A 15,587-nucleotide genomic window follows, 5' to 3' on the forward strand; every position below is an offset into this window, starting at 1 on the left:
TTTCAAGATTTTGTCTTTTCTAGATATACCGTATAAATGAAATTACACAATATATAATCTTCTGTGTCTTTCATTTAGCATATTTCAGGTTCATCCATATTATAGTATCAGTATTTAAATTTTTAAAATTTTATTACCAGATAGTATTGCATTTTTCAGCTATTACTATATTTTGTTAATTCATTAATCAGTTGATGGATATTTGAGTTTCCACTTTTTGGGCTCTTAAGAATAATGCTGCAAGAGAGAGGAAGCAGATGGCGGAGGAGTAGGAAACTGAAATATCATCAGGTACCAGGAGTTCAGATAGCTAGTTATCAAACCATTCTGAACACCTACAAATTCAACAGGAGATAGAAGAGAAGAAGAGCAGCAATTCTCGGAACAGAAAATCAACCACTTTCTGGAAGGTAGGACCTGTGGAGAAGTGAATCCAAAGCAATGGGAAGAGAGACCACGGGAGGAGGGGCTATTTCCCAGCAAATGAGGGAGCAGCAGAGCACAGAATCGGAACTTCTAGAAGTCTGCTCCACTGAGTGATGTCATTCCAGAGGCTAAGTGAGGGGTGGAACCCTCGCAGGGACAGTGTAATCTCAAGACCTGCAGGGACATAGAAAGACCCAGGGGTGACTGAGTGTGGCAAAGCTCCCAGGTATTGGAGCAGGGAAGCTGGCTACAGAGCTGGAGCTGAGCAGTGAGCTCTCAGCTTGGGGTTACCTTAAACCGTCATCCAAGTCACAGTCTAGCTACTGATGTTTGAGCAGGGACCGCACAAGTGGCAGATCTGGAGAGATCCCCTCCTTCCTCCTCTGGGAGGAGCAGCATGGGAGCACACGGCAGGAATCTGCTGCGTTTGGAGACTCCAAATGGGTCCATGTGCCAGAGATAGAAATGCTGGGTCACAGCTTGGGTGAACATGGAGTGCAGCCAGAGACCAGGGAGACAGGAGGGATTGACAGCTTTTCTCTGAGGACACATTAAGGAGGGGGGCCACGAGCTCTCCACTGCTACGGGCCGGAGATTTGGAGGGCACTATCTTCATTCCTGACCTCCAAAGCTGTATGGAAAGCATTCAGGAAACAAAAGCTACCAAGAGCGAACCCGAGCAGATTACTTAGCCTGTCCCCCAGCACGGGCGGTACAATTCCTCCTCAGGCAAAGACATTTGAGAATCATGACAGTAGGCCTCTCCCCCAAATGTTCAGCGGGAACATCCAGTGAAGACCAAGTTCACGAATCAATGAGAACTGCAGAACTCCAGAGCTAGGGGAAAGCAACACAAGAATTCATGGCTTTTCCCCCATGATCCTTTAGTCTTTCAAAGGTAACTTTTTTAAACTTAATTTTTTTCTTATTCTATTTTTTAACTTTTCCTCTTAACTATTTTAACGTTTTTAAAACTATTTTATCTTATCAATACCTTTTTAAAAAAAACCTTTTTAAATTTTCATTGTTACAGTCATATTCTGTCTGTTCATTGTATTTAACCTTATTTTTTATATACATATAGGGTTTTTTTCTTTAAAATTTTGGGATACAATTTCTTCTAATAGATCAAAATATACCCTAAGGCTAGCAGATGGCTCTGTTCCAGTCTCCAGCCTGATCACATTCGCTCTTCTTTTTTTTTTTAAACTTATCAATTCCTGTTTTAGAATATTTTTAAATTTTCATCTTTATAGTAACATTCCATCCCTTCATCGTGTTTACCCTTATTTTTGCATATGTATATGTAAGTTTTTCATGCTTTAAAATTTGGGGAGGTAGTTTCTTCTAAGAGACCAGAACACTCAAAATCGAGTGGCTGGCTCTGTTCTGTTCACCAGTATAATACATATATTTTTTTCTAGCTTTTTATTGTTTATTTTTAATTAAAAAAAAATTTTTTTTTAACTTTGCCTCCTTCCCCCTCCCCCCCGCCCCGGTTTTGGGTCTCTTATGATTGGTTACTGTATATTTTTCTGGGATCTTTGCCACCCTTTTAGTATTTTGTTCTTGTTCTCTCATTTATCTGTTCTTATCTGGACAAAATGAAAAGGTGGAAAAATTCACCACAAAAAAAAAAAACCCAAAAAGCAGTACCAGTGGCTAGGGACCTAATCAATATGGACATTAGTAATATGTCAGAACTAGAGCTCAGAATGACGATTATCAAGCTGTTAGCTGGGCTTGAAAAAAGCATGGAAGATACTAGAGAATCCCTTTCTGGAGAAATAAAACCCCTTACTGGAGAAATAAAAGAACTAAAATATTGAATAAAAGAACTAACCATATTGAAATTTAAAAAGCTATTAATGAAGTCCAGTCAAAAATGGAGGCTCTCTTGGTGAGTGCTGTGAAGTGTGTAAACCTGGCGATTCACAGACCTGTACCCCTGGGGATAAAAATACATGTTTATAAAAAAATAATAATAAAAATTAATTAATTAATTCAGTTTTAAAAAATGGAGGCTCTCATTGCTAGGATAAATGAAGCAGAAGAGAGAATTAGTGATATAGAAGACCAAATGATGGAGAATAAAGAACCAGCAAAAAAGAGACAACTACTGGACCACAAGGGGAGAATTCAAGAGATAGGTGATATTATAAGATGAAACGACATTAGAATAATTGGAATCCCAGAAGAAGAAGAAAGAGAGAGAGAGCGGCAGAAGGTATATTGGACCATATTATAGCAGAGAATTCCCCCAATTTGGCAAAGGGAACAATCATCAAAATCCAGGAGACAGAGAATCCCCCCTCAAAATCAATAAAAATAGGTCCACACCCCCTCATCTAATAATAAAACTTAACAACTCTTAGGGACAAAGAGAAAATCATGAAAGCAGCTCAGGGCAAGAAATCTGTAACTTACAATGGTATAAATATTAGATTGGCAGCAGACCTACCCACAGAGACCTGGCAGGCTAGAAAGGACTGGCATGATATACTCATAGCACTAAACGAGAAAAATATGTGGCCAAGAATATGGTATCTAGCTAGGCTGTCACTGAAAATAGAAGGAGAGATAAAAAGCTTCCAGGACAAACAAAATTTAAAAGAATTTGCAAACACCAAACCAGCCCTCCAGGAAATATTGAAAGAGATCCTCTAAGCAAAGAGAGACCCTTAAAGTAGTAGACCAGAAAGGAACAGAGACAATATACAGTAACAGTCACCTTACAGACAATACAGTGGCACTAAATTCATATCTTTCAGTAGTTACCCTGAATGTAAATGGACTAAGTGCCCCAATCAGAAGACACAGGGTATCAGAATGGATAAAAAAACAAGAACCATCAATATGCTGTCCACAAGAAACTCATTTTAGACCCAAAGACACCTCCAGATTTAAAATGAGGGGGTGGAAAACCATTTACCATGCTAATAGATATGAAAGGAAAGTTGGAGTGGCAATCCTTATATCAGATAAATTAGATTTCAAGCCAAAGACTATAATAAGAGATGAAGGACACTATATCATACTTAAAGGCTCTAACAAGAAGATCTAATAGTTTTAAATATCTATGCCCTTAACACAGGAGCAGCCAGTTATATAAACCAATTAATAACAAAATCAAAAGAAACACATCAACAATAATACAATAATAGTGGGGGATTTTAACACCCCTCTCACTGAAATGGACAGATCATTCAAGCAAAAGATCAGCAAGGAAATAAAGGCTTTAAATGACACCCTGGATCAGATGGACATCACTGATATATTCAGAACATTCCATCCCAAAGCAACAGAGTATACATTCTTCTCTAGTGTACATGGAACATTCTGCAGAGTAGGTCACATCTTGGGTCACAAATCGAGTCTCAACTGGTAAAAAAAAAAAAAGGATCATTCCCTTCATATTTTTCAGACCACAATGCTTTGAAACTAGAACTCAATCATAAGAGGAAAGTTGGAAAGAACTCAAATATATGGAGGCTAAAGAGTATACTACTTAATAATGAATGGGTCAACCAGGAAATTAAAGAAGAATTTAAAAATTCATAGAAACAAATGAAAATGAAAACACAACTGTTCAAAATCTTTGGGACACAGCAAAGGCAGTCCTGAGAGGAAAGTATATAGCAATAAAAGTCTTTCTCAAGAAATAAGAAAGATCTCAAGTACACAACCTAACCCTACACCTAAAGGAACTGGAGAAAGAGCAGCAAAGAAAGCCTAAACCCAGCAAAAGAGAAATAATAAAAGAGCAGAAATCAATAAAATGGAAACCAAAAGAACAGTAGAACAAATCAACAAAAGTAGGAGCTGGTTCTTTGAAAGAATTAATAAGATTGATAAACCCCTGGCCAGACTTATCAAAAAGAAAAGAGAAAGGATCCAAATTAATAAAATCATGAATAAAAGAGGAGCGATCAGAACCAACACCATAGAAATACAAACAATCATAAGAACATATTATGAGCAACTGTACACCAGATAATTTGACAATATGGAAGAAATGGATGCATTCCTCGAGACATATAAAATAACAAAACTGAACTAGGAAGAAATAGAAAACCTGAACAGACCCATAACCAGTAAGGAGATTGAAGCAGTCATCAAAAATCTCCCAACAAATAAATAAATAATAAAATTTTGAAGATTAAAAAATAATAATAAAAAAACAGGAGCCCAGGGCCAGACGGCTTCCCAGAGGAATTCTACCAAACATTTAGAGAAGAGTTAATAACCTATTCTCCTGAAACTTTTCCAAGAAATAGCAGTGGAAGGGAAACTTCCAAACTCATTTTATGAGGCCAGCTTTACCTTGATGCCAAAACCAGACAAAGACCCCATCAAAAAGAACTACAGACCAATATCCTTATGAACACAGATGCAAAAATTCTCACCAAAATACTAGCCAATAGGATCCAATAGGACATTAAATGGATTATTCCCCACGACCAAGTGGGATTTATTCCTGGTCTGCAAGGTTTGTTCAACATCCACAAATTAATCAGTGTGGTACGTTAACGAAAGAAAGAGCAAGAACCATATGATACTCTCAATAGAGGCAGAAAAAGTATTTGACAAAGTACAGCATCCTTTGTTGATCAAAACTCTTCAAAGTGTAGGGATGTAGGATACATACCTCAGTATCATCAAAGCCATCTATGAAAACCCACAGCGAATATCATTCTCAATGGGGAAAAACTGAGAGTTTTTCCCTAAGGTCAGGAACACAGCTGTGATGTCCATTGTCACGACTGCTGTGCAACATAGTACTAGAAGTTTTAGTCTCAGCACTCAGACAACAAAAAGAAACTAAAGGATCTGAATCAGCAAAGAAGAAGTCAAACTCTTACTCTTTGCAGATGATATGATACTTTATGTGGAAAACCCTGAAGACTCCACTCCAAAACTGCTAGAACTCATACAGGAATTCAGTAAAGTGTCAGAATATAAAATCAATGCCCAGAAATCAGTTGCATTTCTGTATACCAACAGCAAGACAGAAGAAAGAAATTAAGGAGTTGATTCCATTTACAATTGCACCCCAAACCATAAGATACCTAGGAATAAACCTAACCAAAGAGGCAAAGAATCTGTACTCAGAAAACTATAGTGTTCATGAAAGAAATTGAGGAAGGCACAAAGAAATGGAAAAATGTTCCATGGTCATGGATCAGAAGAACAAATATTGTGAAAATGTCGATGCTACCTAAAGCAATCTACACATTTAGTCCAATCCTTATCAAAATACCATTAATTTTTTTTTCAAAGAAATTGAGCAAATAATCCTAAAATTTATATGGAACCAGAAAAGACCCTGAGTAGCCAGAGGAATGTTGAAAAAGAAAGCCAAAGTTCATGACATCGCAATTCCGGACATCAGGCTCTATTACAAAGCTGTCATCATCAAGACAGTATGATACTGGCACAAAAACAGACACATAGATCAATGGAACAGAATAGGGAGCCCAGAAATGGACCCTCAACTCTATGGTCAGCTAATCTTCGACAAAGCAGAAAAGAATGTCCAATGGAAAAAAGACAATCTCTTCAACAAATGGTGTTGGGAAGATTGGACAGCCACATGCAGAAGAATGAAACTGGACCATTTCCTTACGCCACACACAAAAGTAGACTCAAAATGGATGAAAGAACTCAATGTGAGATAGGAATCCATCTGAATTCTTGAGGAGAACTTGTGTAGCAACCTCTTCGATTTCAGTCGCAGCAACTTCTTCCTAGAAACATCGCCAAAGACAAGGGAAGCAAGGGCAAAAATGAACTATTGGGACTTCCTCAAGATCAAAAGCCTTTGCACAAGGGAAACAGTCAACAAAACCAAAAGACAACTGATAGAATGGGAGAAAATATTCACAAATGACATATCAGATAAAGGGCTAGTATCTAAAATCTATAGAGAAATTATCAAACGCAACACCCAAAGAACAAATAATCCAATCAAGAAATGGGCAGAAGACACAAACAGTCATTTCTGCAAAGAAGACATCCAAATGGCCAAGAGACACATGAAAAAGTGCTCAACATCACTTGGCATCAGGAAATACAAATCAAAACCACAGTGAGATACCACCTCACACCAGTCAGAATGGCTAAAATTAACAAGTCAGGAAATGACAGATGTTGGTGAAGATGTGGAGAAAGGGGAACCCTTCTACACTGTTGGTGAGAACGCAAGCTGGTGCAGCCACTCTGGAAAACAGTATGGAAGTTCCTCAAAAAGTTGGAAATAGACTATGTGAGTCAGCAATTGCACTACTAAGTATTTACCCTAAAGATACAAATGTAGTGATTGGAAGGGGTACGTGCACCTGAATGTTTATGCAGCAATGTCCACAATAGCCAAACTAGGGAAAGAACCTAGATGTCTATCAACAGTGAATGGATAAAGAAGATGTGGTATATATATATATACCATGGAATACTATGGAGCCATCAAAAGAAATGTAGTCTTACCATTTGCAACGACATGGATGGAACTAGAGGGTATTATGCTAAGTGAAATAAGTCAATCAGAGAAAGACAATTATCATATGATCTCTCTGATATGAGGAATTTGAGAGGGAGGTCGGGAGATTGTGGGTGAATAGGGAAGGAAAAATAAGACAAGATGGGATCGGGAGGGGAGACAAACCATAAGAGACTCTTAATCTCCTGAAACAAACAGGGTTGCTGAGGGATCAGGAGATAGGTATAGGGTGATTGGGTTATGAACATTGGGAAGGTTATGTGTGATGGTCAGTCCTTTGAATTTTGTAAGCCTGATGATTCACAGACATGTACCCTTGGAGCAAATAATACATTATATGTTAATTGAAAAAAAGAATAATGCTGCTATGAACACTTATATGTAAGTCTTTGTGTAGGCATGTATTTGCATTTTTCTTTAGAGATACAAGAATGGAATTGCTGGGTCATTTGATAAACTTGCATTTAACTTTTTAATAAACTACAATACTGTTTTTCCAATGTGACTATACTGTTTTACATTTCCACCAACAGTATGTGAAAGTTGCAGTGACCCTGCATCCCCAAGAACATTTGTTATTTTTTTTTTATATAGCTATCCTAGTGTGTGTGAAATGGTATCTCATTATGGTTTTAATTATCTTTTCCCTTGTTATTAATGATGTTGAGTATCCTATGTCAACAGTATAACTTTGAAATCTTTCCTTGTTCATACATGTTTCTAGTTCACTCATTTTATCTGCTGAAGTGTTCCTTTGTAAGACTAAACATGTTTATCTGCTTCTCTACAACCATTAGATGGTTTTCACTTTTGCATTGTTATTAATAGTGTTATTTTTGTCACCTTGAGGCAAGAGTTTCTTTGTAGAAAACATATAGAAATGTAATTTTCCAGGTCTTAGAGTATAAGTACTCTACCTAGATAGCATCTGTTCTAACAGGTTTCTAGAAGTAAGGTAGTTAGATTTTACATGATTGGTAAATAAAAGAATAATGAAAGTTTTCCTCCAAGTCACATTGTTTGATACTCAGCTTTTCTCGGAAGGGGAGCCAGAATAGCAGCAGTAGAATTACAACTTTCTGCTGGAAAAGCCTCCTTTAGACTGTTGCATTAGCAGCAGTGGCTCTTTTGACTATATTTAACTAAAATTCAAAATGGGTATCTACACCCAGGGCTTCCTCTTTCCCTAGGAGGTGTCCCAGTACTGTGCCATCTCTGCCTCCTGGCAGATTGCACCTGAGGTCTCCCGACTCCCCTCATTGGCATCCTACTGGCTCAGAGTTCTACTTGCACTTGCTTTGTCTTAGCGTCTGCCAGCTGCATTCTAATCAAAATGTATCCAGCATTTCCATACTATTATTTCCTGTGCATTTTAATATCCACTTTTGACAGCTTCCAGCCACACTGGCTGCCTGCCTGACTGATCAGAGTTATCTCCTCAGGTACCAATTATTGATTTTATTAGTGTTCTGGTTATAAAGTTGCATAAATTTTGCCTTAACCTTTTTTTTCCCTGTAAGCCCTGTTTTTTTTAGAGCTACATTTTTTATATTTTGAAGTATGTTAATAATAAAAATATCACATTATAGTAGTAATGCTGTATTATAAAATTCCACTATAAAATGATCCTAAGTTTATAATCCCACAGTGTATCAGAGCTTATATTTCCCTGCATCCTCAATGGCATTTGATAGTATCAGATGCAAGAAATTTTTGCCATTTTGATTCTTTGAAATGGTATCTCCTTAGTTTAATTTGTATTTCCTACTTACTAATAAGTTTGAGCATTTGTGTGTCTTTATCTGAGAATTACTTATTAATGCTCTTGGTTCATTTCCTGTTGGGTCCTTCCCTATTGTGATGTAATGCAAGTTTTCATCCCTATGGCTTATGCATGCTTACAATTTGGTTTCTCACACTTAGATTTTATACTTATCTGAAATTGTACGTTTATGTGTAATAAAGATCTAATTATATATGTTTTTTAAGAGGGGGCAGAGGGAGAGGGGGAGAGAATCAGGGCTCAGTATCATGACCAGCTCAAATTAATAGGTAGACACTTAACCAACTGAGCCACTCAAGCACCCCATATTTTTCTAAAGGTAAATAACTAGTTCTCACATATTATTGCAAATTTTTTTCCCACTGAATTCTTCCACCTCAGTCATGTTCCAATCTCACAGACCTGAGGTCACCACTCAAGTGGAAACCAGGAGTTGGTTGTCCAACCAACTGAGCCATCCAGGTTCCCCTCAAAACTTGTGTTTTTTTTTTTTTTTTTAAGATTTTATTTATTTGAGAGAGAGAGTGAATGAGTGGAGAGAGCGGAACTGTTTTCCATTTAGTTCTAACTGCCTTCCATTTTTTACTATAGTCTTTTTTCCCAGTGCTATTTGCTCGCTCTCTCCTTTCACTAGATTATGAGACTCATCTTATCTTTATTCTTAAAATTATTTAATTTTAAGTGGTTCAAGTGGTTCAGTGGTTCAAGTTAGACTTATAAAAATCATACATTAAAGGAGAAATTTTTAGATCTTGAAAGCTGAGAAATATAAAATTAATTTGTAATTTTTAAACCATAGAGAATAATTATATTACTCTTTTCCCTTTGTATATTTTAATTTAATCAGGATAATATAACTATACAAACTAGGTAGGATCAAAGAAGCTAAAGAGATTGTAAATATTTAGTGATTCACAGATGGAGGGTTTTTAATTTAAAAAAATTTTTTTAAAGATTTATTCATTTGAGAGAGAGTGTGTATGTGTACACATGATCACGAATGGGGGGAGGGGGAGAGGGAGAGGAAGTCTTTTTTTTTTTTTGAATTTTACTTTAGTTTTTTTCAGTGTTCCAAAATTCATTGTTTATGCACCACACCCAGTGCTCCATGTAATACATGCCCTCCTTAATACCCACCACCAGGCTCACCCTCCTTCCAAAGCCCTCAGTTTGTTTCTCAGAGTCCACAATCTCTCATGGTTTGTCTCCCCCTCAGAGTCCACAGTCTCTCATGGTTTGGTTTGTCTCCCCCTCCGATGTACCCAACTCCCTTCTTCTCTGAGGAAGAGAAAGTCTTTTTTTAAGATTTTATTTTATTTTATTTTTTGGACAGAGAGAGACACAGCAAGAGAGGGAACAGAAGCAGGGGCATGTGGGAGAGGGAGAAGCAGGCTTCCCACTGAGCAGGGAGCCCGATGTGGGGCTCCATCCCAGGACCCTGGGATCATGACCTGAGCTGAAGGCAACCGTTTAACAACTGAGCCACCCAGGTGCCCTGAGGGAGAGGAAGTCTTCAGCAGACTCCTCGCTGATGAGCACAGAGCCCAGTGTAGGTCTCCATCTTACCACCCTGAGATTATAATCTGAGCAGAAACCAAGAGTCAGAGGCATAACCAACTGCATCACCCAGGCACCCCTGGTTTTGGTTTTATTTTTTTCCTTTATAATTACTCCATGTCACTGGTTAGATATTCCTCTGGCTCTTACTAAGTTTTATAATGTTTTTACTTAACACATATCACAGTAACACTTCAAAATTTTATAAATAGGTTTGCATCATTATGGTTTCTAATTTACATAAATTCTAAATAATAAGATTTAATCTGTTGCTTTAATTTTTTTGTATTCTTTGTCATCTTAAGGTCTCACTACACACAAAGTGGAGGAAGCTCTTATTAATGAAGAAGCAATTTTGAACCTCATTGAAAATAGTCAGACTTTTCAGCCTTTGACCCAAAGACTGAGTGAGTCACCAGTTTTCTGTAAGTAGCAATTCTACCATAAATTTCAGAATGTTAATCAATGGAAGTGTGTTATGTGAGGGGGTATTTTCCTTTGGTTTGAAGAGGTTAATGCTGCAAGTATAAAATGTAGCTGTGAATTAAATGAAGTAGCTTTGTTTTTTGTTTTCTACACAGCTTTAAAAAAAAAAATTGTGAAAGAAAATAATTCCTTTGCCTTTTTTTCTTTTAACTTCACTTTGATTAGAGGAAAATCTTATTACTTTAGGGGAAAAATGCATTTTTTTTTAGTTAGACTTTTCCAAATTTGAATACATTAAAATACCATAATTCTTTTCTTGGTGAGTATCAGAAATTTCCCTGGACAGTTCTTATTAAGCCATTAATTTTTGTTTGGGTAGCATATGACTGTTATTTCTGCATCTCCCTAAATGCATTTTCATTAGCATCATAAGTCATTTGTCAGATTTCATTTCTTTAATATAGTCTAAATTACTGACATCTTTTACAGAAATTTATTTAAAATTTCATTGTAAAAAGTGAGAAGTCACTGAGTTTCATTCCTCTTGTTTTGCTTGATTTAGTGATTTTTTGTTTCTTTTTTTGTGAGCTTTCTGTTTTTTCATTCTTACTGTTTCATATGTATTCCTAGCTTTCTACAGTGTCCTCTGTCAGTTATCTTCATTTTTACTTGAATGGAACACAAATTGACTGACTAAGAACAATACCAAAATTACTGTACACAGTCATATATCAAGAACATTTGAGACAGGAGTAGAAAACTTTTTTCCTTTGTAAATGAATGGTATATGCAGAAGGAAATAACCCAGAGGAAAAAATAAGCAGCTGAAAGAGAGGAAGATAGAGAAAATGAAGGAAATTGGAGAAGAGACTGAGAGAGACATATCCTTATTTCAATGTAATGAAATAGGCAAATAGACATGAATGAAACAGGCAAATAGAATATCATCAGTAGATAAATTCCACCTTGTCTGAGGTTGCAAAAATGCAGTCTTAATGCTAGTCAAAGATCTGAAAGTCAGATATCTGTAATTCATTCGCTAATACTGCTCTTTTTTAAAGAATGAGACAGGAAAAATGAACTGCAGTACTAGGTTTAAGAAAAGATTTTGGGGGGCCCCTGGGTGACTCAGTCCATTAAGCATCTGCCTTCAGCTCAGGTCATGATCCCAAGTTCCTGGAGTGGAGCCCCACATCCCTGCTGAACAGGGAGCCTGCTTCTCCCTCTTGCTCTCCCTCTGCCTGCCACTTTCCCATCTTGTACTCACTCTGTTAAGTAAATAAATAAAATCTTTTTAAAAAGAGAGATTTTTGCCAAAATGGCAACAAACCTCTATCTTCATGGTCTTTTTAAAAAAGATTTATTTATTATTTGTTATTGATTTAAGATTTACTTATTATCTGTGAGAGAGAGCATGCTTGGGAGGGAAGGGGCAGAAGGAAAGGAAGAGAGAATCTCAGGCAGATTCCCTGCTGAGTACAGAGCCTGATGTGGAGCTCAGTCTCATGACCCTGAAATCATGAGGTGAGTGTAAACCAAGTGTCAGATGTTGAACCGACTGAGCCACTTAGGCGCATCCCCCCCCCCTTTTTAAAATAAAATGTTTTATTGATGTATTTCACATACCAGAAAATTTACCTTCTAATTTATATGGTTCAGTGATTTTTTTTTTTAAGACTTGATTATTTGAGAGAGAGTGAGTACAAATGAGGAGCAGACTCCCCACTGAACAGGGAACCTAACATGGGGCTCGATCCTAGGACCCTGAAACCATGACTTTAGCCAAAGGCAGATGCTTAACCAACTGAGCCACCCAGACGCCCCAAGTTCAGTGATTTTTATCATGTTCGCAGTTATGTAACCATTACCACTATCTGATTCCGGGACATTTTATCACCCTAAAAAGCAACTCCATAACCATTAGCAGTCACTCCTCATTCTTCTCTCCTCTTAGCTCTCAGCAACCACTAATCTATCTATTCTCTTTTTTACTGCATTTACCTATTTGGGTCATTTCATATAAATGGAATCATATAACCTTTTGTTTGTGACTTCTTTCACTTAGCATGTTTTCAAGGTTCATTCAAATTGTAGCATGTATCAGTATTTCATTCACTACTGAATAATATTCCCTCATATGGATATACCATATAGTTCATTTGTCCATTCTTTACATGATGGATACATGAGTTGCCACCTTTTTGGCAATTACAAATGATACTGCTGTGATTATTTATGTGTAGGTTTTTGTGTGGACATATATTTTTAGTATCTTGGTTATATACCAGGAGTGGAGTTGCTGTATCATATGGTAACTATTTTTAACATTTCAACAAACCATCAAACTTTTTCCCAAAGCTGCTGTACCATTTTACAGTCTGACCAGCAATGTAGAACTTCCTTCTTCGACTTCCTTGCCAATACTTACTACTTGTCTTGATTTGGCAAGCATAGTGCATATGAAGTGGCATCTCGTTATAGTCATGAAGAAGGGGAAAAAAACGCTGAAAGTTTTTTAAGTAATGTTATTGACTACTTTAAAGCTCTCTTGTGTTTTTCAACCACATGTTTCATTTAACTATCCTGTGCACTAAATAAAATTTAAGTGAGAATAAGGTATTCACATATATGGTTTTTAAGGCACCTCTTCCTTAGCATTAATTCACATATTTATTATGTATTTTGATTTTGTTTTAAACCCTGGTCACCCTATTTGGTTTAGTGTTCTTCAAGCTTAATTGTGCAGTAAGCTTGGACAGCTTGTTAAAATGCATCTTCCTGGGCCCTAACTCAGAAGTTCTGATTCAAGAGATAGAAGATGGGTTCTGGGGAATCTTCCTTTTAATGAGGATACAAAATCATTCCAGTGCGAAGAGTCCAGAGGTCATCACACTTTGATAAAACAGTTACATTGACACAGAAGTCTTTGTATCAGCTGTATTTTTTCAGTATGTGCCAGCATCTGTGATTTTATTGAATGTAATTGATCTTAGTTCAGTTATTTAGAAAAGTTATTTGTTAGTGATGCTTCACTTGTTTTATAGTGGACAGTAGTCCTGATGAGGCTCTGGTACATCTTCTTGCTGGTTTGGAAAATGATGGATATCAGGGGGGAAGAAATAGGATACCATCACCATGTCATTTCTTTGGAAACACTAAAAATCCCCAAAATAGTGATGATGAAGAAAACGAACCACAGATTGAAAAAGAAGAAATGGAGCTTAGTTTGGTGATGTCTCAGAGATGGGACAGCAATATTGAAGAACCTTGTGCCAAAAAGAGGTAACTTTTTAGTTCTTTCAGTTATTTTTTACTATTGTTCATAATATAAATACTTTGTAAACTAGTCTTCTTTTAAATTCCTTTAAAGTAGTGCTTTGTTTTTCATATGGCATAAACTTCATATTCTAAGCAAAGTAAAATTTTGCTACATTTAAAAAGATTAAACCTAGGTGTTTTTTTCCAGTTTTATTAAAAGGTTAAATCTAGGTGGTTTTTTTTTTTTCAAGTTTTATTGAGATATAATTGACCTATATTAGTGTATGAGTTGCAGTTGTACAGCATAAATGTTTGACTTAACATTATATTATGAAATGATTACCACAAATAAGTTTAGTTAACATTTTTCATTGCATATAGATATAATAAAAAGAAATGAGGACGAAAAAGGCTGCTCCTTGTAATGAGAACTCTCAGGATTCATTCTAACAACTTTCCTTTTTAATCCTACAGGAGTGGTAACTATAGTCGCCAGGTTGTACATTACATCCCTAGTAATTATCTTACAACTGTAAGTTTGTATCTTTTGACCACCTTCCTCCAGTTCCTTCTACCCCCATAAACTTAACTTTTAGAAATTGCATATGTAGTATTAATATCTGTTGATAGTAAGTGGGGCAAAGTAGAAGTGCCTCTTTATCCCTGAACTTGAGGAAAAAGAATGCCCTCTGAGAGTTATATGGGTTACAGCAACAGTCAGAGTCCGCTTGAAGACAAGAAATAGCCTTTAGGTCTGATTAGACTGAAGGAATTAAATATTAAAAATAAGTAAATAAGAGTCTCAGAAGCAGACACTGGTATTCTTCATTTCTCAAATTAAATTAATAAGATGGCACTGTGGTTTTCCAAATTAAGTTTCTTGTGAAACTGATTGATTTGACTTATATATGTTCTGTATGTGGAAAAAGATTGGGCCTCTGAGCCTGAAACACTGAATATGCCTCTCCTCCAAACATAGGTAGATAATACCAGAACTTCTGAACTCTTTGTTTGAAATGTTCTCTTGATATCTGTGTATATAACCTCCTTCTGTATTTTCGCAATATGCTTCCTCAAAGAATTCCATTTTCATTCTATGGGTGGAGAATCCAAATCTACAAAATATTATTTCATACTTTCCTAGCTTCATGTACTCAGTTCCCTTTCCTGTGACAGTGATAAGTCATTCAAAGACTCAGAGCTTGACCTTTGAAGAACGAATGCTACCTGGTCCAGACAGAACCAGTATTTGATTTCCTGATAGATTTGACCCTTAACAATGTCATAAAATGTCTTTTGTCAATATTTCCTAACTATTAAAAAAATAAAGTGAAGCGAAAGACATAAAATTTTTTGTAGATCTCTATAAATTGTTTTTTCAATTTTTTAATATAAACTTGATCAGTCTTTGCATGGAATAGCCTATTGGGAAATGCCTCAACCACATCAGCCTATAGATGGCTTTGTTCTTGTTTCTCTGTGATTTCTGTAATAAATTCCCCCCAACTTCTGGAAGTTTGCAACTTCAGTGTTGTATTTGACTTGCCCTCTTTTGCCATTCTGTCCTTCCACTCACCTCCCTCCCAAGGTTAATGTCCTAGTTTGGGCCTTCATTATCATTTATCTGGAACACTATGATTC

General features: G+C 36.5%; 1 protein-coding gene across 5 annotated transcripts in view; it reads left to right on the top strand.

The window, feature by feature from the left end:
• Positions 1-15,587, top strand: part of REV3L (REV3 like, DNA directed polymerase zeta catalytic subunit) — a 186,737-nt gene that overhangs the window by 79,851 nt on the left and 91,299 nt on the right. For all 5 annotated transcript variants that reach the window (XR_014312147.1, XM_082731928.1, XM_082731926.1 and 2 more), the window contains 2 exons: positions 10,568-10,687; positions 13,733-13,970. Coding sequence is in view for 4 of the 5 variants with exons in the window: in XM_082731928.1 (XP_082588054.1) it covers positions 10,568-10,687; positions 13,733-13,970 (358 nt within the window). In the remaining variant the exon portion in view is untranslated. The remainder of the gene's footprint in view (positions 1-10,567; positions 10,688-13,732; positions 13,971-15,587) is intronic.

This window comes from Mustela nivalis (genome assembly GCF_964662115.1).
Source record: "Mustela nivalis genome assembly, chromosome: 5".
In the NCBI taxonomy this organism is placed as follows: Eukaryota; Metazoa; Chordata; class Mammalia; order Carnivora; family Mustelidae; genus Mustela; species Mustela nivalis.